The following is a 24,725-nucleotide window of genomic DNA, read 5'->3' on the forward strand; positions in this document are numbered from 1 at the left end:
GATAATCTAGATTTCCACGGGGTTTGACTCAACAAAGAATACTTGAAAATACAAATCATGGTTCTTATCTCTAAAGAAATTCATAAAACGTACTGGTCCTTAAAGAAAAAGTATGAACTACAGACCAGAACCAAGATAAAATACCGAGGCGCGGCCAATAAGCATGCTCCATATTGCCAACGAGCGGCTGTCCACTGAACTTAAAATGCACATTAAATACATTATCACAAAATAGTCACTGGGGCAGTTATGAAAAGTTGTGGCACGTGTAATACTAGGACCTCATGACAATTCCCCACTGGCAGCGTCCAAAGGCCCTTGCTATGAGGCAGTCTCAGAGAAGAGGCCCAAAGGATAGTGGCCAGAAAGGCTCTGGTCCCTCTGCATAAAAAAGCAAAACTTGAGTGTTTATACCCTCTTTTTACTGTTCTCCGATTCACGTAACAAAGCGAGCACAGATATTCTGGACTCGCAGCATCACTGATCCATCCATACACACACACACACACACACACACACACACACACACACACACACACACACACACGAAACAGCTAACAAAATAAGTGTGGACGTTTCATTAAGTTACAGATACTTAAGACTAGATCCTCTGAATTAAATACTTACAGGTATCCAAATGGACAATACTTGTCACAGATGATGGGTCTGCACTTCTTGGGGCGTGGGCGGCACTGACAGATCTCACAGCTGTGGGCATCAGTCAGGAAGCCGAAGGGGCAGTCCAGAGTACACCCTCGCTTGAGCCCCGAGCACCGCTCTTCCCCTGTGAAGAAGCACAGAGGCCGTGAGGTGTTGCGGGACACACGGACACTTCTATACCTTCCCTAATCTTCCAGTCTCGCTCCACAGATGTAAATGTCTCACGTCTCCCGCAGCATGAGGAAGTGGTTAAAGGTTACAGACCTGCTATTTCATGGTTCTCCCAACAGAACTCCGTGCAATACACAAAATGAAGCCCAACTTTGAACAATGGATTTCTGAAGCGCATTCTGATCTGGTGCTGAAGGGCAGGCTGGTAACTACAGCCTGAGGTGCAGGTGAAATGGAGTGTGATTTTTTTCACGAAATTTGTTCTTATATTATGAATTACCTCAAACTACTATTTACCGTGTATTGTTAAAAGGTGAGAAGTAGAAACTTACACCCCAAATTTCATTATATATTTTTCTCCTAATAAATGCTCACAATAACACATGTTCTTAAATGTTCATAGAGTGTTTTCTTGACGCATAGAACGTTAAGAAATGTTTTCTCTTATGAGTTTTAGATATTATCCCATGATACTGCATATTACATGTAGCCTAAAGGATTTTGTACCCTTTCTTTAAAAAAAAGCCAGTCTTAACCACATGATATAAAGTGAAACAGTCAGTGTTTCATTTAGATATTTTTTCCCTACCATTGACAAATATCCAGGTATTAGGATAAGCTTAATTGGACACTAAAAAGTGTATGTGGCAAAAATGTCTACATTAATGTTTATCCACTATTTGAAATGTTCAAACTCTCCTCTGTTAGCAGAATTTGGAGTGATGTTTAACTGTCCCCAGTTAATTATAAGATTATTTTGGAATTAAAACAAAGGAGGGTAAGATACTATGGAGATTGGCAAAAGAAGCTAGTGGAGATATTAGCTTTGTAGAAGTCTTCTAAAAAGATTTCAAAAGGTGTGAGATAGGACTTCATATAGGGAATGAAAATGTTCCAGTAAGAAAAGCATGCCTAGGGGAACACTAAGACAACCTGACGTCTCTTTGTATTGAATGCAGTCTGAAAGTCAACCAAATTTAAAGAGGCTGAGACAGTGATGGCAAAAGTACAGCAACTTTGGGGGCGCCTGGGTGGTGCAGTCAGCTGAGCGTCCAACTCTTGATTTCAGCTCAGGTCATGATCTCGCGGTACGTGAGTTTGAGCCCCGTGTGGGGCTCTGCACTGACAGTGTGGAGCCTGCTTGGGATTCTCTATCTTTCTCTCTCTCTCTCTCTGTCCCTCCCCCCCCCACCCAGATAAATAAATAAACATTAAAAAAAAAGTACAGCAATGTTTGATTCCTGCTCTGCATGGACTGGCAAGATGGGAAGCAGAAACTATTTTTGTCGGAATAATAAATGAATCTGTATTTTATATGGACACCTTTTAAGCATAAATATTGTAAATAATGCATAGGTTACTAAGAAAAACAGAACATGTGACCCTCTGCAAACAAATCTTGTAATCTAAAATTAAACCTTGAACTACAATTAATAGGTGAGATGGGTTCATGTTTTACATAAATATTTTAAGATAGAATCTTTTGTGAATCTTAGCTGGCAAAACGCGAATATTTAATTTGCTATCTTTTATGGAGAAAAATGTGATTTATGGTATAATTTTCTACTTTGTCCTGATCATAAACCTTTCATTACACATATTTAATATAACCCCGTGGGTCTGTATCATATTGCGAAGCAACTGATTACTAATTTGCATCCTTAAAAGTGAAATTCTAAATGGCTCATTTAAAAATTTGTAATTATAGGATTTGAAAGGTCATCAGTTTTCATCTGTTTCCATCGTTAAGGGATGATGAAGGAGAGAGAAGACTTCAGAGCCACATTTCTTTCTCTGACAATGAAATAGAAGTTGTGAGCCCATTTTTCTATCACATGAAATTTTAAGTCATGACACCAAGCAGATTATGTTGGTATGAAATAGAGGAACTAAAAACGCTCTGAGAACGTCCCAGAGTCAGCATCCCTGGGGATTCAATTCCTTTGAACTTTGGATTCAGTGCACCTTTGTGCCTTAATATTTTTCTGCTCCTATAAAAAAGTCGTTTTTCCATAGACTTCAATCTAGACTGGTTTTCACTCTTTTTTTATTTTTTTAAAATGTTTGTATTTAGTTTTGAGAGAGAGACAGAGTGCAAGCAGGGGAGGGGCACTGAGAGAGGAGAGTGAAACACAGAATCCGAAGCAGATTCCAGGCTCTGAGCTGTCAGCACAGAGCCCAGTGCAGGGCTCAAACCCACGAACTATGAGCTCATGACCTGAGCTGAAGTTGGATGCTTAACCAACTGAGGCATCCGGGCACCCTAGACTGGCTTTCACTCTGAAAGAAAGTTGTTCACCAAGCTGAAACTAACTGATAAAAGCTACATCAGTCTGGAACTACCTCTGCTCTGCAATGGAAGAGCATTTCAAACAAAGGCTGCTATGTTTACACAAACACACAGAGAACTCACAGACAGGAGATGGGCTACGCCACCTAGGGCAGGATGCTCTAATGTCGCCCTGGCTTGGAACTGCTCACTGGCCTGTTCTAGACTGGACCTGTCTCGCTTCTGTTCCCCTAACAGAAGGAGGCTCTAGGGTGGGGCCCTATTTTCTTACTTCTACAGCCTGGGTGCTACGATGGCGTTTAGAATGGAGTGAATGAACATGAATCGATCGATGTTCTTGCTATTTATCCCTCCACTCTCATCAAGGCTGCCATATTAAGAGAAAAATAAACAGGTCGAAAAAACTTACTCTGCTAGTATTTAAAGTCACCTAAAATACCGGCACCTGGTAACCATCTCAAAATACCATCTTCTATTATTTCTTCTTCTCAGAAAGAAAGAATATTAAAGACGGTAAGGTAGCCCTAGATCCATGTATCAATTATGGACTTTTTACCATCAAAGCAAACCTTTACATAAAGAGCAGAACAAAGTACAAATATCTCATTTATAAATGGGTGCGGGGAGGGTTCAGTTTGCTTGAAAAGCTTTAGTACATCACTTGAGGCAACATGAAAGAAAGAATGGCGGCTTTATGTTCATAATTTTTCAGCAATATGACTTTACTATGATCTAAAAATGCTTTTTAATCCATAGGGGAAGATTCCTGAGGAGAAAGTGATAAATGATGGCCAAGTACAGAACCTGTGCATTATGGCTGGTCGATAACAGCCACGTAGGAAACTCTGTTTACTCTGGAGAAAAAGTGCTGTTTGTTCCCAGGGCCGAAACGTGACACCACTGAATCGGTTCTTTATCACGAGTGAAAACCACGTAACTGCATGTAGCGCGCCACATGACCATGACCCTGGGGCTGTGCTGCACTTCTCTGCGGCGGCTCTTCACACTCCTGGATACCGCCAACTCCCACTAACCTACCAGTTAAGGGCACCGTGAAGCCCCTGAGCCTATTAAATAAAGAAATGCAACATGACAAACAGTTGTGCCAATCTTGACTTTGGTCTTTAGTTATTACTTTGGTTCTGAGTTACAATGAAAACATGGAGACTGCTTCCCTGTATTTAATGCTACAACCTTTAGATATTTGATTCGGATATATATTTCGTGAAAAATATGAAGCCTTTTTCTTCTTGCTAATATTCTATGCCTGCATCAGTTTCTGAATAAAAGCATTATTAACTCCTAGAATTACAGAATGTTAAAACTGGAAGAGAAATTAAAAATAATCCAGTGAAAACCACTTGATGTAAAGACGTAGAGAATAGGATGCCAAAAGATGGATGGCATTTAATTCATTTGCTACATATAGTTCATACAGTGAGCTGAAGTGTACTGTGTCTATGTGACAGCAACAGACATTTTTGGTTAAAAAATAATGTTATTAACAGCTTATACCAGTAAGTGTTAGGTTACTAATAGCACATCTAAATGATTTCGGTTTTAACTTCTGTTGCAATAGCACTTACATTTTCTACCATATTTCTTGTCCTTATTCTGAATAGGAGAAGATGAGTCGGGGATCATTTAAATTCTCTGTGTGCCTTTGATGCATGACTTTGTTGAGCAGTGTTATAAGAATGTTATCTGTTACAGGTTAACATAGCAAAGCTGTAGTGTGTTCAAACAACACAGTATTTTGTCCTATACCTTCCATGAACTTTTTGGAAGACTCGTTACCACCGGGTTTTGATTTCAATGGAAAAGTGGTTATGTATATAATATGCTTGGTTATGTTGCACTATCGTTACGGCATATTGGCATATTACTAACATTAGTCGAGGCTAAGGCCCATTTTTATCTTTTCATATCCCTAGTGCTTGGCATATGATGGGCCATCAACAAATGCTAGATGAAAAAAGAATGAATGAACAACAAAGCAATGAACAGGGCAAAATACTGATTTGGCACTGGTCTTATTTTAAGAAATCCTGATGCCAGGGGTCTATATAAACAAGGTCTAATCCCTAACAGAACACTTGGGTATGAATGGTTGGGGCTACTGCATGTGAGACGGGCTTTAGCGGGATGCAAAAATAAATAAATAAAAATAAATAAATAATAATAATGTAAGGGAGAAATGTAAACAAAATCAATACTTATCAAGTAGCTGTAATGAAAAAAAAACACACTTGTGCCATATTTTACTACAAGGAAGATTCCTTTTTCTAAAACCAGGTAAAAGAGAATGAAAATATTCAACTGCTAAAATTAAAAGGTAGAAGAAAAGCTGTTTGTGTGAGTGTCCTCAGAGGGCAGGAAGAACCAGAGCCAGGTCTGTGTTGGAACAAAGGAGGGGAAGCTGGGGGCTTTCCACTTCAGCTGGCTTGGGCTGACTCAGAAATGGATCTGTTATAAAACAGCTACCATTTTCTGTAAACAGAGTAACAATGCCCATATGCCAGCGAGTAAAGCTACCTTTGCATTCACTGATTGATCCGGTCCTCAAAACAACCCATTAGTTAGGTATTATTATCTGCCTTCTACAGATGAGGACACAGAGCCTCAGCGAAGTAAAGCAACTTGACCTGACCAGCTAGATGCAGGTCAACCTGATGCAAGAGCCTGGGAGGACAGCTGGGCATGTACGGTCACAGGAGTCTGACAACTAAGGGTCTGACAGTTTGGTTTACTGTGACTCACATCTAAAAGGTGTGGCTCCCTAAGGTGTCAGGATTGCTAATGGGAGGGGAGTGAGAACAGAATGTTCACTCTAAGACTAGACTTCTGTATGATATAGACAAACTGACAAATTCTACTTGGTGTCTGATTATGGTCTTAGGTATATGGTGGCAGCAAGTGAGATAGCAGAAGAGTGACCTGGGTCAAGAATCTTGGTGTGACAAAAGGGATACGTGGTCAGAACAGCAAGATCTCAGAAAGGGATCTCAAACAAGAATGATGCCCAAAGGCATCCCCAATTCTGATGGCTCCTGGCTCGTTCACTCAAACACCCTCTGCTGAGTGTCCAGTGTGGTCCTGGGAGATGGGTCAGTTATTTCCCTCCTCTGGTGTGGGCATGTGCCTGGGCTCTTCTATAGGACCAAAGCTTCCTCTTCATCGGACTTATTTTTTTAAGTTAAAGAATGTGACTTGAAATGGTGATATTTCATTAGTGTATTGGTTATAGGTGGTTTCTTCTTAGGGGTGATCTTGCATTTTACTCATGTTCGTGGCATTAACACCTAGAACTGTACCTAGAACCCAGCAGGTGCTCTATCATATGAGGCAAAGGAAGAAAGGAGGGAGAAGGGAAGGAAGAAAGACCAGAGATCCCTGCAAGCAAACAAAATTTGCAAATAATGAACAGCTGATCAAGATTTCTATGTAAAAAAATTGTTGACACAAAATGGAACACTCTCCTGTACATATTTCTTCCTCCACGTTAATGTGATGGAGGCTCCCAGCACGTAGTATGCACGCACGTCCCTGTTACAAAGCCAGAAGATGACACTAACATGAAGACAGGCAGAAGAGAATTTTCCTAACAGTCTCACTTTGCAAAATGCCAGTGATCCATTTTTAACTTGCTTCAATGACAAATGAAGGAAAATGGTTTCTTTGGGCTTAACTACAAAGGGTTCCTTGTGAAGGGCTGGGGGTCTTATATAAGCATAACCATGTTCCAAACAGCAAAGCCCAGATGAAGGCGGTAGGTGGGGAGATCAGGCACAATGAAATCTGTATTTTTAGACTTCAAAAAGTTCAGAAAAAAATTTAGGTATGCTCCCTTGATCACAAAGGTGTGCAGCTCAAGAGAGCTGAGAAGTATTAAAATATGAACTCTTCACAATACAATACCAATGATCTCGATGTTAGAAAATCTACGTTGGCCAGTGAAGCAAACACATGTGAATGTCAGGGCAGCTCCCTAATGAACTCAGCTTTCCAAAGGGAGGTGATGAAGGCAGGACAGCCCCAATGAGTGGAGGCTTCTAGGACATTTAAAGGTGGTAACAAGCACAATCACAACAACGATTCTGTAAACTGCATTTTAGCACCAATTCCATCAGGCAGGCACAGTGATGGTGACACTGACAACTGGAAAAAACTGAATTACTCAACTGTGATTTTCTGTCTTCCTCATCAGAAGTATTCTTATAGAAGAAGGTGTTGAACAATTAAGGTTAAGAAGACATAAAGCCCAAGATAACTGATAAATCAGAAAGTGAGCATCTATATACATTAAATAATTCCAAGCCTCTGAGCTCAGGATAATTACACCCAAGGCTCACGGAGAACCTGCTTATTATAGAAGTACGGTCTATGTTTGAGAGATCAGAGAGAATGGAAAGAGATTTCAGAAAACTAAAGGAGGTCACCAAATGTTAATTCCAAAGGGACAGAGGAGGGGTGCCTGGATAGCTCAGTCAGTTGAGCATCCAACCCTTGATTTCGGCTCAGGTCATGATCTCAGTGTCGTGGGATCGAGCCCTAAGTGGGGCTTTGTGCTGAGGGTGGAGCCTGCTTGGGATTCTCTCTCTCTCCTTCTGCTCCTCTCCCCTGTTCATGCTCGTTCTCTCTCAAATAAAAAAAAAAATAAAAGGGACAAAGGATTCTAAAACTACAGAAACTAAGCTTGACATTCATGACTGAAAATTCTGTGGAAAGAACTGTTAAACATAGGATTTGTGATATTTAGAAAAGAAAGCAATGACCACCGGCAGCCAGCATAGGTTCATGAAGAACAAGCCAGGCTCCATGCACTTCATTTTGTGTTTCAAACAGAATTTCCAGCAAAAGGGTGCTGCAAATATAATGCGTTTTGATTTCAGGTAAGAGGCAGACAGACTGTTTCACGAGATGATTGGACATGTTGTTAGCTGAGTAACTTCACTGAAAGAGTGAGGATTAGGGTTCAATGCCATTCTGCAGGAAGGTCTTGAATGCTGTGTGGCTCTGTCCTTGGTTCTGCACAATTTATTCCAGTTTGACAGTTTGCGTGAGGACACGTAAGTTATGCTTATCACATTATCAAGATTCAAAAATACTCCAAACAGTTGGAAAATGGTTTAAAACTCTCAGGATAATTTCTTATTTAATTTGGCCCTATATTTGTATCCTTTAAAAAAAATCAAATATTCAAATGTGGAACGCATGGAGAACCACATACCAGCAGCCAATGTAAAGGACACCGAGCGGTGCTAGCTAGCTATACGTGTAAACTCAGTACTACCCAACAATGTGCAATTCAAAGAGCTAATGCAAACTCAGGCCACACAATAGCACTGCATGGATCAGACCACATTCTAAAGTGTTCTATTTGTTTCTGGGCCACACACATTTACATAAGGAAAATGACATATTATGTCAAAAGATGGAAAGGACCAAGAAAGTTCAAAAACGCGTGTCACGTGCGGAATGGCTGAGAAGACTGAAAAGGCTTATTCCACTAGAAGAATCAGGAAGATTAAAAATCATTTTAAACAAGAAGGGCCATTTTTCCCCCCCTCTGGAAGCAATGCAATATACTTACTCCCTAAAGTTTTGGAGGTCACACACGACCTGGAGGCATGACTGGAATCTACATATGAGGGAGCTGGGATCAACAGTGTGAAGCACATTGTAAGAATTATGGCTGCCACACACGGACTGTGACACCCTCTGTGTGGGTGACCGCCTTGTCATCGCATGAGCCCAGCAAAGGTGTTACAGAGAGAGCCGATAGGTGGTCGGAAAGAGGAAAGCCGTACCCCAAAGGCCTAAGGGCTGCACCCATGATGCAGCGGGACATGCAGAGTATCTGAACACAATGAAATGGGGGTGAAAACCAAGAGAAAGGAGAACCTCTTTTTCCCCAAATGACTGTGCATCTGTTGAAGTACAAATTTTTCTTTTCTTCTTTCAGGTTGCTAAGGGAATGACTCAACAGGAATGAAAGAGATATTCAATCACCTAATATGCTTTGACAATATCACACGAGGCTCAGAAAAAGTAAAAAGTGCCGTCTTCGGCCGTCTACTTACTGTTTTTACACTGACAGGTTCGACAACCATTGTGATCAAGTTTGAAACCGTAAACACAGTCCTTCTCCGTCAGCGTGCAGTTTGGTAACTCCCCGCATGCAGGTGGATCAATTGTGATGTACGTTGGTTCTAATAATAATAATAATAGTAATAATAATAATAATAATAGAAAAAAAATTAATGAAACATATGATTACCTCTTAGATGCTATTCAACCTTTGAAACCACACACTACTGCAGTTGCAAAAAGAAAAATCAATAATTTTCATCAAACCCTAAGCTTTCACACTTTCATAATGTTCGTAAGCCCTGAAACAGAAAGATTTTTATTTAGATTTTTGAAAATTCCCAAACTTTTTTTTTACATTTGAACAATTTATGTATTTTTTGGTACCCTTACATAATACTTCCCCCGTGGTCACCACTACAGAAAGCAGAGGGGAGATGTTAAATCAATTCCATGTAAATTGTCAACTTTTCTTTTATTTCTTCCTGATGTTTTCTGAGCGATCTATAAAAAATCAGGACATAGTTTCCAACGGTCCATCAGCTCTTCATTTTGCAACACTTCTGAAATCTGGATTTCCTATCATTTATGTGACACTTCTTCAACTATTACAGATGATATGATGGATAACAGGGACTGAGAACTTATCCTCAGGGCCCAGGGCTTATGGGAGTGACAGAGTTAGACACAAGCAGTCAGCAGGAAGAGTGAGCAGCCCTTCTGGGAAGAGGTGCACAGAAGGAACCAAGGCCAAGGGTGAAGCTTTACCTTCCCTGCCATGTTAATAATGAAGAACTGTCCTGGGTCATAAAAGTAATTACACACTTATGTAAAGTGCATAACGGGTCTATACAATGTTTGCAATGAATGTTCTTCATAAACGCCTTCAAGCCTCATCCCACTCCAGGGAGAGGAGCGCTATCGTTTTCCCCACTTTATAGGTGTGGAAATCTGGGATGCTCACATGTCCCAGATCACAGAGTAAGTGATGGGCCCAAGACTCAAACCCAGGCATTCTGGCTCCAAGGTCACAATCTTGGCTTCTGTGCAATACAAGGCCCACTGTAACGGTTCTTGTTTTGCAGTGTGGATAAGGGGCAATTTATATAACGTAAGATTTTGGGAAGGGTGCTGACAAAGGGAACAGGGCCACAGACATAGTTCTGTATCCTCTTTTTAATCAAAAGATACTATGAACTTCTTCAGAGTAAGCGGGTTCTCACAATCTTTGTGAAGAGCTAAGTACGGAATGTCTGTACCTATGTTTCCACAAATGGAAAATATGAGGTGCAGAGAGGGTGACTGGCTTATCTAAGTTTACATAGCAACCCAGTAGCAGGCTGGGAATAGAACAGAGGTTCCTGACCTCCTGTCCAACACTCTATCCATTAGTTCACACTGTCTTCTCAAGTTTCATCTCCAGTTACCATGGAAGAGAGACTAAAATAAGGGTTTTAGCTGCCACTGCTAAGATCAAGAGTTCTAAATTTTTATCCATCTGCTAAAAGAGGCCGATGATTCAGCGCTTCACAGGTAGCGGGCAACTCTGACTTACGCAAGGGATGCTTTGATCGGCATTCTCCCGGTACAAATACGTATGAAGAGGGTATAGCACATTCTCTATTTTTACTGCAACATGGTTTGAAGCACATCTCCCTGAAATTTTTATATAAACTTTCCACTGCCGTAAAACTTCTGGTTTCCTTCCATCACTAAAGTATCCTTTCTCACAGGTAACTGTAAACATCAAAAAGTAGTTCTAAGTTGAGGCAAGTTTTAAGATACAGTGAATTAATTACAGCTATGCTGCCTTCTTACATTCTTTTAAAATTTACTGTAAACATCTCTGGTTTTCAAAACTATAGAGTTTTTTTTTAATCACTACTGTTATTAGTCACTCCAAATAAGGATTCCATTTCAGCCTTCAGCCACAAGACAGCCAATGTTTTGTCAACCTCATCCTGACCACAAACCTAAGACAGAACAGAGGACCTGTATCACCTTTAAGTAACCATGCTGTCGATTATCCCCCAGAAAAAGGGGTTAGGTCTATGTTCTAGGGTGATGAGAGCAAAAATCAGGGCTGGATTCTGAACTCTCTGTCCAATGCTTTAGGGAATGGCTGATGGGTACGAAACGTTTTGAGCGTGTCTACACGGGCCAAACAAAAGCTTGTATTCTTTACTGACACTTAAGTTTGTGAAAAACTTTTGTTGCTTTAGAGAACGTATTATGGAAAAGCATATATTCGGGAAGATTACACTGAGGCTGGAAATGCATCATGGAATTTTACTTTCAGTGAATTTTAGGGATTTATTAAGAGAATTAATAGTGAGGTACATGCTCTTTTTGATACTTATCATGATTAATGGATGAGATCAGAATTGTGATCTGTGGCTAGAAAGGAAAAGGAAAAAGTAACAGAGTTGTTGGGGATCAGAACAGCAACACTGACCTGAACAGTCCCACACCTTATCCAAATAGCTTCATCAGCTAGGGTGTGTGTGTGTGTGTGTGTGTGTGTGTGTGTGTGTGTGTAGTCATGGATGTACATCAAGCACAAATTTCTCCAGGAGAGGAAATACAACATTTTCCCTACATGTTTCCCTACAACATTCAGGATAATAGCTTTTGCTCAGTTTAATAAGTTAAAAGAAAATGCATAGAAGGGCTGTTTAGTAGGTGCTGGTCCTGAAATGCTGCATTGTAAATATTTTAGATAAAACAAGTCCTACTGGATGTCTTCCAGGACTCAGATAATATGGTAGAATGCAAGAAGCAAAAAATTTTCTGCCTTTAACATTGTATTTCCCCTTCATTTATGATGCATTAGGTGGAAGAAATTGGGAAGTATATACATTTCAAATTATGTCTCCCTCAATATTTAATATTAAAACACAGAAAAACTCAACAAAACCATTTACTCATGAAAATTGTCAATTTACTTGAGAGCTATTCAATTTCTACTCAATAGGCTAGGCTGAATACAACAACACTCACTGTGATATATTCAATACAGACAGAAATCTAACTGTTTTTAGAAAGCATTTTAACATTTGTCATCTCGTTTCAGGACATTTAACAAGTAAGCAGCGTTTTCCTGTTCAAGTACAAACTGGAACAAATTTTAAAAGCCTTTTGAGGGTGGCGATGCACGATTCTGGGGGGTACTTACTGCTGGTGTCCTAGGTCACTGGAGGAAATGGTGATCTGTAAGAGACACATGCGTAGACAACTAGCTGTCTAACATTTCATCTGAAGTCATGCATTACCGTTCTATTACCTTCCATCATTCTCTCAACATTTTAGTGCCTAGTGTCCTACCCTGTGGGCCCTCTCTATACTAGAGTTCTGTAAGAACAATGTCACAACAGGAATATGCAACTACAAGTTAACTAGCAAAAAGTCTGCTATCACCATAAACGGATCTGAGAGTTTTCTCTCAGTCAGTCCAATACGCTCACATGTAATCTCTGAAGTGGTCCTATTACTAACACCAGAGCAATGTTTTGAGAAAGAAAGACTACTGCAATTCAATTTCTTATTCCAAATAATGAACCCAAAGTGAGACCCATGGGATACCATCCTGAATTAGAGCGTTTAAAATCAACGTTACATTTACAGTCCTTACAGGGCAAGATTGTTTGCAAAGTTCCTATCCAAGGAAGTTCTTGGTGTGGGAAGAGGGACTTTTAAAGAATCTAGAATTGTGGTATCATAGCATGATTGTTTCTAATCCATATACATCAAGAAGCTCGAGGAGGTGTTAGTGAAGTTTGGGAAATGTGCATGCGGCTTGTTAGAGCATCTTTAACTATGTGTATCAGGAACTGCTATTATCTCCCAGTTTCTCTGTGCAACAGTGTTCTCAATATGGAGGATATCCTGATGAGTCTTGGCCCCAAGACCAGAAGATTCTCATGTAAATCCTGCGTGTCTATGCTCTTATATGACATGGGATACGGTATTGAAGTGATAGTCCAGAACGTACGTGCCTTTCTAGAAGGATGATGGAGATGCTGTACCCTCGGCAGGTTTGGGGATTATCTGTTGAACAGTCTTGCTAAGACTTTTGGAGACACTGATGCATCATGGTAAATGATGCCTGTCACGTGGAGCAAAGAAAACTGCCCCCCTTCAAACCCGTTGGGCGGAGATGTGTTAGTGGGCCCCTTTCACAGGAGAGCAATGGTCTTGGGTCTCCTCACTGAGGAGAATGAGAAAACACTTGCACAAACATGGGTATCTGGCAAAGGGAAGTTCAGTGAAGTACTGCTTACAGGATCAGCCTGAAATTCCATCTCATCTTGTATTGAATCAGCTGAGGAATTAAAGAAATACCTTAATGTCCTCCAAAGGAAGAAGGCTTGAAACAGCAGGAATTCATTGTCTTTGGCTACAACTATTTCTAAAGGGAACCCTGGAACAGCTTCTTTGTGGAGAAGAATTCTAGAAATATTTTCTGAGCCTAGAAGCAATAAAGAACAAAAATGGGTGTTTGTTACATCTACATCCAGTTTGCTTGCTGTTTCCGACCCCGCATCTGAGTGGGGGTCGCTGCTCTCCTCAGCCTGTTTTCCTCAATGATTTTCAGAGTACCTCACACTGTCCAGAAGAGCTATTTTTACAAGAACCCTTGGGGTTGTGTCAGGAGTCCAGATGTTCAGTCACCAATTCTTATCCTAAGTCTTAGAGAACAAAATGCTGGAAGGAAACCTATAATATGCAGTAACATAAACACATACTGCTTTTTAATTTTACATTTATTTAAAATTTAGGAATAGCTATTTTTCGTATCTCAGGAAGCCCAACAAAGTCCTTTACTAGTAAAAATATTTCCAGGAAAACATTCGTATTTTTGAGATTCCGAGAGCCTCACAGACTAGGTTTCTGAAGAACACCACCAATATTTTACATCGATGTTCAAGTATTTCTTAGGAGCAATTTTATCTACTCAGTGGACATGGTAAGGCACTGTGGTCATAGTTAATTCGATCAAGAGTACAACGTTAAAATAAAATCATTATTTTAACTCCAAGGCCACAGTACTAGACTGTAAAATAATTATATTTGATTATTCAGGAGATACAAATGTGTTAAGCAAATCTAAACTCTCTATTTTTTGCTTTTTGTTATTTTATTTTACAGAAAATTCTCCACAAAGGAAGAAGATGAAACCAATGTAACCTTGTAAGATGTTGATATAAAGTTTTAATATCAGTCCTTTCGTCCTGTCAGATAGTTTAACATATTCGGGACAACAACAACAAAAGAATATATTTTGGCCTTCCATTATTTTAAAACGTGTAATAATCATGTGAATTTGCTCCTGAAATAATTTATATAATCGCTAGTTTGTTCTGTTTCGAGCAGCTATAGGTTAAATGAAAATGTTAATAGATGCTTTTAACTTGGTGTCTAATCTGTATTACTCCACTGAACTTCTGGTTTTGAAATAATGCATACAAGGCTCTTCTCATTACCTTGATTACTACGAGCTGTTTATCTCCCGCAAATAATACTAATTATCTCCATTGAGAAAGGTGTGAAGCACTCTTTCTGATTAGCAACCCTGGGAAGGCTGACAGCCAATTAGTAGCTCTTGAGTCTGGGCGGGTGACCGGAGAAGGACACTTGTGGAAGACAAGCAGAGCCATCCCTTCTGGGTCTGTCGGAAGCACCGCCTTGGACACGGGGTCATTAGCTCTAGCTGCAGATTTCAATCTTCTCTAGGAGTCCTGCCCCGCCCTGCTGCGGTCCGGGTGCGAGGCAGGTCTGGGGGCGCCTGGCTGCAGGCAGCAGCTGTCTGCCAGCACCCTTGATTGCTACAAACACATGAATGCATATATATGTGGGTGTGCGCACATGCTAAGAGAAGTCTTTCTGGAAAAATGTCAATACGGGCAAATTTCTAGAAAAAGTAGGCTTTTTTTTTTTTTTAAGGTAGATTCATTCTAACATTTCTTTTGTAAGCTAAAATTTTCAAGTAGAAGTAACAAAACAAATGAGGTTTATTCCTGTCTCTTATTTACCTTTCCTTTTGGACTTTAATAATGGCTTACATAATGTTACATGGCTCTTGTCTATGAATTCACAAGCCTGCTTATTCGGTTGTGAGGCAAAGATGAACAATTAAGTTATCTTTTGCAGACCTACTTCAGGTATTCTCTTCCTTAAGATTTTTTTCAAATTAATTTAATTATTTACTTATTTGGGGCTGGACTTGGTTAAGCCATGTGAATATCTAATGAATGTGGGAAAATTCCAAAGCTTCGCTCACTTTCTAAGGCTAAATATGTCAGGTCTCCTATAGCCTACCAGTTGCTGTTGGCCTGGCCAGGGCCATAAAACTGGAGATAAAGTTGGACAAGACAGAACCAAAGGAGATAGCTTATCTGTTTTGCTGTGTCTTCATATGTCATTCTGTTAACCACAGTCGCTTTTCAAAGGTGACCACAGTCAGAATACCAGTCCAATAAATCACCAAATTGTCAACATAATTACTGCCTGGGAAGAGAAGTACAGTAAAGATGAAATTTTCCCAAATGAAGCTGCAGGGGAAACTATTAATGCAGACAAGAAGAAGAAAAAGACTGAGGATACAAAAATTCCCTCATCTGGAAGGTGGGGATTTCCATGGGGTATGAATGTGTATTTAGGAAAATCTCATTAAGTCATGGAAAAAAATCTACAACTGGAGTTTTCAAATTCTTTCAGCCACTACATACTTAGTGATCCTTTTTTCTTTTGTATATATTTCTCATAACAACACCTACATCCTTGTAATTTCTAAAGTACTTATCACAAAGCAGTTTCTTTATTTTAAAATGAATGGTGTGAAAATGTTCCCAAGATTCATATTATTTTAAGGTCAGATAGAGAAGGGACCATATATTTACTTTAGACCTATTTATTAACTTCGTATGCTTTTTCTCAGTGTCTCAGCACTGAGAACAGAGCCAGGAGCTGTTGGAGATATTTTTCTTCCTTTATCAATCTCATGTTTAATAGGAAAAGACAGTAGTATGATTCTGAGGTTATTATTAAAAAGACAAATAAAAAAAAAATTTAAACAGAGCGGGCTATCTTTTTCCAGGAATTCAACTAGAGAGAGCTTGTAAAATGATTGGATTCCAAGAATAATTTGGATCTTTTATACTAGTCTTATATTTTATTATTATATTACTTTTATTGTTCATTTTCCTAGAGAACGTATCTTGGTAATCTTTAACCAGAAATAACATGTGACATTTGTAAATACACTTGTATATGTGTGTGTATACACACATTTTAAGAGCTATATTGAACTTGGGTGTGTCAGGCGGTCAGAATTTTGGTATCTTAACCCAACCCTCTGGGAAATGGCCAAGGACCAAAGAGGAAAGGTCCCTGCATTAGGAGCAACGGTTTATTCATGGCTTATAACCTTAGCACCAAGCACAGAACTTGGCCTACAGTCATGCTAAATGAATGAATAAAAAGAAAAAAAGACATCTGGGCACTGAAAGTCAGAGCACATTTTTTGAGGAAGAAGGGCTCCCACTCAAGATTGTCCTTAACAAGCTGAATCTCTAATTTCCTCCTACCTTTTGGAGGACTGGACAGTAAGTTCCTTAGGATCCTCATGGCTGTGCTGGTCCCTTACACAGGTACTCAATAAATGAGCTTCTCTCAAGGAGCAAGCTAGACCAGAATGCTGCTGTGAACCAGACACTCTAATAATAGTGAAACCAGAGTGAAAATCCCCAAACCCAAGCAGTCTGAGAAACCCAGTGATGATACTCCATTGCCTAAAATAGGTTAAATTATGACCTGTACCTTTGGCTTGAGAAGGCACACAGGTATACAAAGCATTGAAGGTCTGCCTTCAAAATTCTTAACATAAAATCTGACACCCCAAATTTCGCTTTGCTGGAGAATTCACGTCTGTGACTACCTCAATTCACTGATGGTGCCAAATGAATGAAGTGCTACTAAAATAGTCCTGAAAAGAGCTGGGCACGCACTCAATTCAGCAACACAACTAGCAGGGGACGAAGGGCTCAGCAAGAGTCAGAGGGAGAAAAGAGACAAGTCCAAAGCTGAACGCACAAGGGCACTGATGATGTCATCCCAGTGCCTGGCACCTGGAGGGGGCTGAGGAGTCTATTTATTTTACTCCGTGGGGACGTCAGTGCCACTGGTCAGGGCCCAGTGCCCGGACAGGAACGAGGCTGGGCAGGCCTGGGTACAGAGACACCTGGGGAGTGGCTCGCATGCCCTCTGGGGTCGGGGGAGGGTGCATATCCCTGGGCAGCGGCAACAGGCTTTCCTGGAGGTCATAGAGCAATGTCAAAATTCCTGAACCAGACAGAGGCTCAGGAAAAGAAACAGGGTCAAAGGCCAGGCCACAACAGGTCAGAATCATAGTCATTGGGTCTCAGCACTGAGAACAGAGCCAGGAGCAAGAATGGCTTCTGAGTCTGAGCCATCACGGTCGAGTCCTTTCATATTCACTACCTTACTTTCCTCACCCTCTCCCTTCTCACGATGGGGTCTAAGGAGAAGCAATGCCAAGGACATGGACTTGGAGTCAGGAGATTTAGCATGAGTCCCTATGCTCTTATTACCTTACATGTGATGCTGAACCTCTCTGGGCTTCTATAAAATGGGAATATCCATTAATTATTCCGACCTCACGATATCACTGCGAGGCTCAAATAAGATAACAAAGAGGGGACAACAAACTCTAAGGGATACACGGTTATTACTTGTTGCTATAATTACTGTTGTTAATGACTATCCTGCCTGCTTGGAGCTAGAACTGGTCTCAGATGATGGCTGAGTAAATGCATTATGTGCCCTTTTGCAGGCCTTAAATGTTTGGCTGATAAATGGTGCGACAACTGGTTTGGCATTCTGAACCCTGACCATTGTAACTTAAGCATCATTTTCTATCTCCAGCGATAACATGAAAAGCATCTGGGATGTGGGTCGGTCCATGACATCCTTTCATATGGTCTGGTAAGCTTTGGAGCGTGTTAGTGACTGGCCACTGGCGCCTTTCACGTTTGCTGAGTAGCAGTCTGATATCATTGTTCGGCATTTTCACTGTGTCCATGGTGTCTCGAAGAGAACAGAAATCTCTTCATAATCAGCTTACCCAGTGTGAGTTGAGACAATGGTTCTGTGCGCCTGGCTGACCCCGTTCTTCCTCTCTCATGACGGGGGCCTTGCTGGATCCTTGGAGAGGAGGGCAAATTCATTACACTACAATATGGAGTATCTGCATAGTTTTGCCAGTGGTTTTGCCATTTTTAAGTTGCAAGAGGATACAGAAGACCCATCTCTAAAAGCTGCCTTTGATGAGCAAATCTTCGTTTGATCAATCTCAGTGTGATCTAAGACATATGTCAACAGTAAGAGACAGTTCAACCAGTACTTTCTTAACAATGACACTGGGGGCGTTTCACTCAAATAGTAACATGCTCACTGTCTCTCTTACAGGACTGTAGAGCAGCCCTACTGAATTAATCTGGCCTAAATCTCCATGGAATCTTTCTAAAACTTGGTTCCCAGAAAGCATGAAAGAGTCATGATCTTAAAAAGATCTGAACTTGCTGATCCTTCTCAATCTGCAAGGCCTAGAGCCGCCCCAAACTGTTTATTATATCTAAGCATGTTTTTCGGTAAAATTTTTAATGGAAGAGAGACTCCCTGAATTGGTTTAGAAAGGGAACTGACATGCAGGGCAAGAGCTTTCCAACTGAGATGAAAAAGAACACCATCTCTTGTCTTCCCACTGATGGCTCCAAACCAATGGCTCCAGGGCCACAGTGCAAGACAGAGGCGCAGGCAAATGGCAGGCACCGCATACCTAAACGCGCATTCAATACACCTAGCCGATCCCAAAGCAGATCCAAAGTGGCCTCAAGTTATATCAAGCATGTATACGTTTTTAAAGTGAGGAATGGAGGGCCAAGGTAAATTTTACGTAGAAAAGAATTTCCTGCAGCCAGGGATGAGGTCAGCACCCAGAGAGCATGCTGCGAGGTCCTGCCTGGTTGAAGAGTCACGTGGCTCACAGACTCGGCTCTCAGTGTGCCCTAGCAGCCAAGGCGAAAAGTCATACCCAGGGACCAAGTACTTGTTGGTGTGAGAAGTTTCGTGGGGATTCTTGGTTGTGTTTCACAGTGGTGATACAAAATAAGAGCTGGAGCTTTGTACTGACTCTTGTTTTCGACTGGTGACCAGCTAAGTGCTGGGGTCTCTAGTGGTCTGCACGTGCATGAACTGGCTTCCGTTTCAAAAAGACATGATGAATCCAGCTAGGCTCGCAGGCGTGAAGCTAAAATTGTATTGTGTAAATTTTATGTGTAAATAGGTATTCATTCTGCAGCTAGAAACGGTAGGTAAAAATTTGGTCTAACTGCTAATAATTCAACTCAAATTAAAAAAAAACAAACTGTGTGACATGACAAGGCATCACCATCCCCCGTTTCTGCCAAATTTCAAAAAAGTACTCCACGTTCACTATGGCTTATCGCCAATGGAATTTAGATCCAACTGACGGTAGGACCCCTGGACCGAAATGTGGCAGTGCTGGGTCCCCTGGTAACAGATTTCCCAGTCTGCACGCTGACGGATATGGGGAGTACCTGGGGGGTGAAATGAGAACATGTGGGTGTGGTCTGGACCCCTGCCCTCTCAGCAGCCACCTCTCCTGGAAGATCCACAAATGGCCAGAGGACATTCTTTAATTTTTTAGTAGACATTTTCACTCCTGCAGGGTTTTGTTTTTTTTTCTTTTTACAATAATATTGCAGCATTTTATACACTTGAGTGACATTTTATCTTCAACAATCAGACAGACACAGCACAGGGAATACTTCTAAATAGGGCCTCTAGAACAATTAATTCACCTGGTAACTCACGATCTCTACAGCTAACCCTCATGTATTAAACAATGTGAAATCGTTTTGTTCTTGTAAGATAAACTTGAGACCATACAGTGACACAGTTTAAAATGGCCCAATCACAAGTGGAGTTAGAGAGTTAGCATATTAAATCGTGTAGGAATCACTACCTCTTTTAAAAGAGTTATTTCTATAGGGAAACTATTTTAGTCTAATTTATTTGAAAATATGTTTGAATGGAGCACCTGTAACTTCAGAAAAATGTAATATACGACCATTTAAATAAATGCTTCTAGCCCCTAGAAGTCATAAAAATACTATGTAGTAAGTGAATTGATTTTTTTTTTTTAATAAACACACCAGGAGTTATACTTACAAATAAGTGTTATTGCTAAAAGCCCTCACTTTCAGAGGCTATATGCTTGTGCTGAAATGCTATTCATGTTAAAATTCTATTTGAAACCTCTTCGGAGTTGCTTTCAGAGCAAATTACTATGTCATAGAAGACAAAGTGCCTTTATTTTACTGTCACTTTTTGCTTCCTCTGAATGATTTTACCCAGGTAGATCATCCACTTTTTCTCACCAGACTTAGACGTGAATGACTCTGACTATTTCCTAGAGTCTGATAAACCTTTGAAGTCAGGGGTCTGTGAAGCTAAAGACGTTCAAAAGCCTGTGCTGCAAGCCCCAATGCCAGTTTCAACAGAGGAGTACCAAAAATATTCTGAGCGACTATATTTCTGCAGGAACTGTACAGTTTTCCCACAGAACTATTCTGAAAGGAAAAATACTTCACTTGGATGTGTACATTTTGCTACATTGAAAAAGCTCACTACTCTATCCTTGGACCTTGTATTGGTCTTAACAAACAAGCTTTCACATGAAAAGTGCTGTCAGGTGCTTTAAAACAGGTGTGTCGAGGGGGCGCCTGGGTGGCGCAGTTAAGCGTCCAACTTCAGCTCAGGTCATGATCTCACTGTTTGTAGGTTCGAGCCCCACATCGGGCTCTGTGTTGACAACTCGGAGCCCGGAGCCTGCTTCGGATTCTGTGTTCCCCCTCCCTTTGCCTCTCCCCCACTCACGCTCTGTCTCTGTCTCTCAAAAATGAATAAACGTTAAAAAACAAACAAACAAACCAGGCGTGTTGAGACCAATCCATTCCCTAGAAAGGAGGTAAACAGTTAAGTGCAGCAGAAAATCTCCAAAAAGCTAGACAATGTGATTATTACTTAACATGGTGAATTCTATCAAGTGATAAAAAGCTAAAAGAAAACCAATTCTGCTACATCAGGGTCAATGGCTGTGTACCATAAAGAAAATGGGATCTTTCTTTTTAAAGTCCATGAGCCTTTTCTGAAGGGCATGTTTCTTAATAACCTTCATTAACTTCTGTTTGGTTGCCTAAGAGTTGTCTCTTATCCAAAAAAAGTTTAACACAGTCTCAGTAGAGATTGTGTTTATTTAAGCTTGTTGGAAAAACATTCCTATCATTTCAAGAATGACTAAATATTTTTCATTCACATAGTTAGCATTCCAGACTATGTTTTCCTGCCTCTGTTGATTAGATGAAAATTAGCAGGCCCAAGTCTGAACTATTAGATTCAATTATTATCTACGCAGGAAAAGGATGAGACACCCAGCAATAATGCCCTTTTAGGTATGGGAAGCGGAGAGCAGAAGACGTGAAGAACAGCCCCTGGCAGGGAGCTTCAACAGGAAAACGCTTCATAGCTACGACTGCTGAAAAAGCTGTAAAATCAGAGGCAGAGGTTTTTCTAATCACGCATTTCACAATCAGCTCCAAACAATAACATTCTAATGTTATTTGAAATACCTAAAGCTATTTTAAATTACCAGAGAAAAAAATCACAACACTATGAAATTCATCCAGGAAAAATTTCTGATGCTTTAGGTTAAATACCTACCTAGGTCAACACACAGTCATGTTCCCTGCGTCTGTTACCCAACATACGACCTTATTTGGTTGATAAAAAAAAAAAAAAAAAAAAAAACCCCACAAAAAAAACCCCAACAACCCAGACTGTGCTATGTTTTAATTTCCATTTATGGAACTAGTTTCCAGGACACTTAAGAGTTAAAGGATGGAAGAGCATGCCTAACGGTCTTTGAGATATTCTGAGTATCTTATTATTCTTGGCCTACTAATAATAGCATCGTATATGGCACTGAAGCAATACCACCCATAAGCTGAGTTTTGATCCTTGTTTGATGTATCAGAATGTTAATATCATGTGACCCTGTGGCATCTTTGACTTCGCTGCCTCTTGGGTCAGCCAAACTATGTTTGATTCCATGCCACAGAAGCAGTAGCTTAATCATCTGAGATACTATTCAGTGAGGAAGTATTATGGGCAGGGCTGGAAACATTTTTTCTCGTTTTAAGGAATTCCCACCCAGATACGTGCCTGGTACAGACTTTTCTGGCAGCCCAGTAGAAATTTCATTTGAAGGGTGGCTTGATTCAAAAGACACCATCAGCATTTATGGGAAAGAATATAGTGCTCCTATACAATTAGGATTGACGAGGAGGCCGTTATGTCTGCTAGCTCACTGACCTCCAGCCCTTTAGAGAGGAACACAGCAGTCATTCTGGTGGGTGAGCTGACGTTGCAGTGGCTTACTCCATCCACACAGGTCAAGAGAAGCCTAATGCTCTTCAACACTGTCTCAAATAGGATCAGGATTACCCAAGTAAGAGATCTAAGAAAGCCAGGTACCAGGGAGAAAGATAGTTGACTGTTTGGCTCAATCACATGTTATCCCAAGTTCAGAGAATTAGGAAGAATCAATGCAAAGGAATCTCTTATTCTTCCACTAGAAGAGCTGGCTTACTCCAGGTAAGCAGAATTATTAGGCCTGGCTGAAACTCAGCTCAGTTTCACATAATAACTCTGCAAACAGCACTCATTTTAAGTTTTTATTATGGAAAAGATTTTTTTCTGTTAGTCTTGAAGTAGACAGAGTAACAGGACAGACCCTTATGTACCCATTATCTAGCTTTGATAAGCTAGAAATAACTCTTTGATATCCTGAGAGAGGAAACAGATTTGCTCTTGTTTCAGAGAAACAGAAACCGTAGAAAGAAACTAGCCATTTGCCCAACCACAAGGATGAAATGTATTTACTGGCAACCTAAGCCATAATGTTGAATATTACCTTATGAAATATTACCTATGCTGTTCCTGATTTTTGATAAGTGATACTCTGGGTGTTGGCTCTGAAATCCCCCAGGTCATCAAAGCCAACAAATCCTCCCAGCAGGAGACTGTGTACATGGGGCCTGAAGGACACTCAGGTCACAGAGGCCACCTGGGTGGGGTCCAGCCATAGCCCAAGATGAGACAGCGGACTGGGCCCCACATCAAGACTTCGAAGTAACAATGAAATTCTTATCTCTTGCATCAGGTGGGGCAGTCAGGCTGGCCTCATTCATACCTGTTCACATTTCTTGCATTTTTCTTATTGGGTCATCAAGTGCATGTCATATATACCTTGTAGCCAATATTTCCCTCCTCAACACCTATCTTACCTTTAAATATAAAACAGATTTTTTTTTTTTTAAACAGAAAATGGTACTGTGTCCTTAGGGTCCCTCTGACATTAAGAATCAGCATAGGCACCACTTATATCTGATATTACTGGGAAAAAGTTGAAGTACTTTCAATATTGAATTGCGATGTTAAAAAAAAACGTAGTGAAATAACAAGGCAGGTCTTAAAAGCAGTACATTCAACTTGCCAGTGAGCATTAGCCTTGTGGGACTCTGGACACAGGGGCTAAACTGAAGAGGGAATAAACCACAGTTTACAAACCAGTGATGAAAGAGCCCTGTGGCTGCCCTGGGAGGGAGTCGAGAGCTCCGTGCTCATCAGGAGGACGCGTGGTCAACTTGAAGCTAATGGGTCCCGCTTGCCTGTAGACATCTGGGCCCATCGTGTGCCAAACACACTCCATCTAACACTCTTGCTTCCTACTCTCAAAGTGTATTTTCAAACATAGGCATTTTTTTTTTTTTTTTTTAAGTTTATTTATTTTGAGAGACAGGTAGAGAGCATGCGGGGGAGGGGCAGAGAGGGAGAGGGAGACAAAAGCCCAAGCGGGCTCTGTGCTCAGCGCAGAGCCGGATTCAGGGCTTGATCTCATGAACCATGAGATCACCACCTGTGCTGGAGCCAAGAGTCGGAGCCCCCCAGGTGCCCCTCAAATATAAGCATTCTAACATTGCTCTTTCTTCATCTGCTCAGGGTCAGCATGTGAGGCTCTGGTTACAGAAACCTCTACCAGGGTCTGCCCACAGTCTTCCTCCTTCCTTAGCTCAGGAGGAGGTCTGTAAGAGGAGTTTGCTTGATTTCCTACTCCAGGCTCTTGCTCCCTCCCTGCCTCACTCGCTCATCATTTATTCATTAACAATTTCTGAGCACCTACTTACGTGTCAGGTGCTGTCTTTTGGATTTACAAAATATGATAAATTCTCGGCTCGTTGGGGAGTAGCCTCTTTCAGGCTACTCGTGGACCTGGAGCGCCGTGTGCTGTCTCAGAGGCAGCACTCCTGAGTGGTCCAGAGCCAGGGCTCTGGGAACACACTGGCCGGCCAGT

General features: G+C 40.9%; 1 protein-coding gene across 2 annotated transcripts in view; it reads right to left on the bottom strand.

Annotated features, from left to right (window-relative positions):
* The window catches only part of CRIM1 (cysteine rich transmembrane BMP regulator 1), a 188,606-nt gene that overhangs the window by 41,114 nt on the left and 122,767 nt on the right, over positions 1–24,725 (bottom strand). For both annotated transcript variants that reach the window (XM_042982178.1, XM_042982177.1), the window contains exons 8-9: positions 9,205–9,333; positions 628–784 (exon numbers count right to left, since the gene is read on the bottom strand). In XM_042982178.1, the coding sequence (XP_042838112.1) occupies positions 628–784; positions 9,205–9,333 (286 nt within the window). The remainder of the gene's footprint in view (positions 1–627; positions 785–9,204; positions 9,334–24,725) is intronic.

Source organism: Panthera tigris, chromosome A3 (genome assembly GCF_018350195.1).
Source record: "Panthera tigris isolate Pti1 chromosome A3, P.tigris_Pti1_mat1.1, whole genome shotgun sequence".
Lineage (NCBI taxonomy): Eukaryota > Metazoa > Chordata > Mammalia > Carnivora > Felidae > Panthera > Panthera tigris.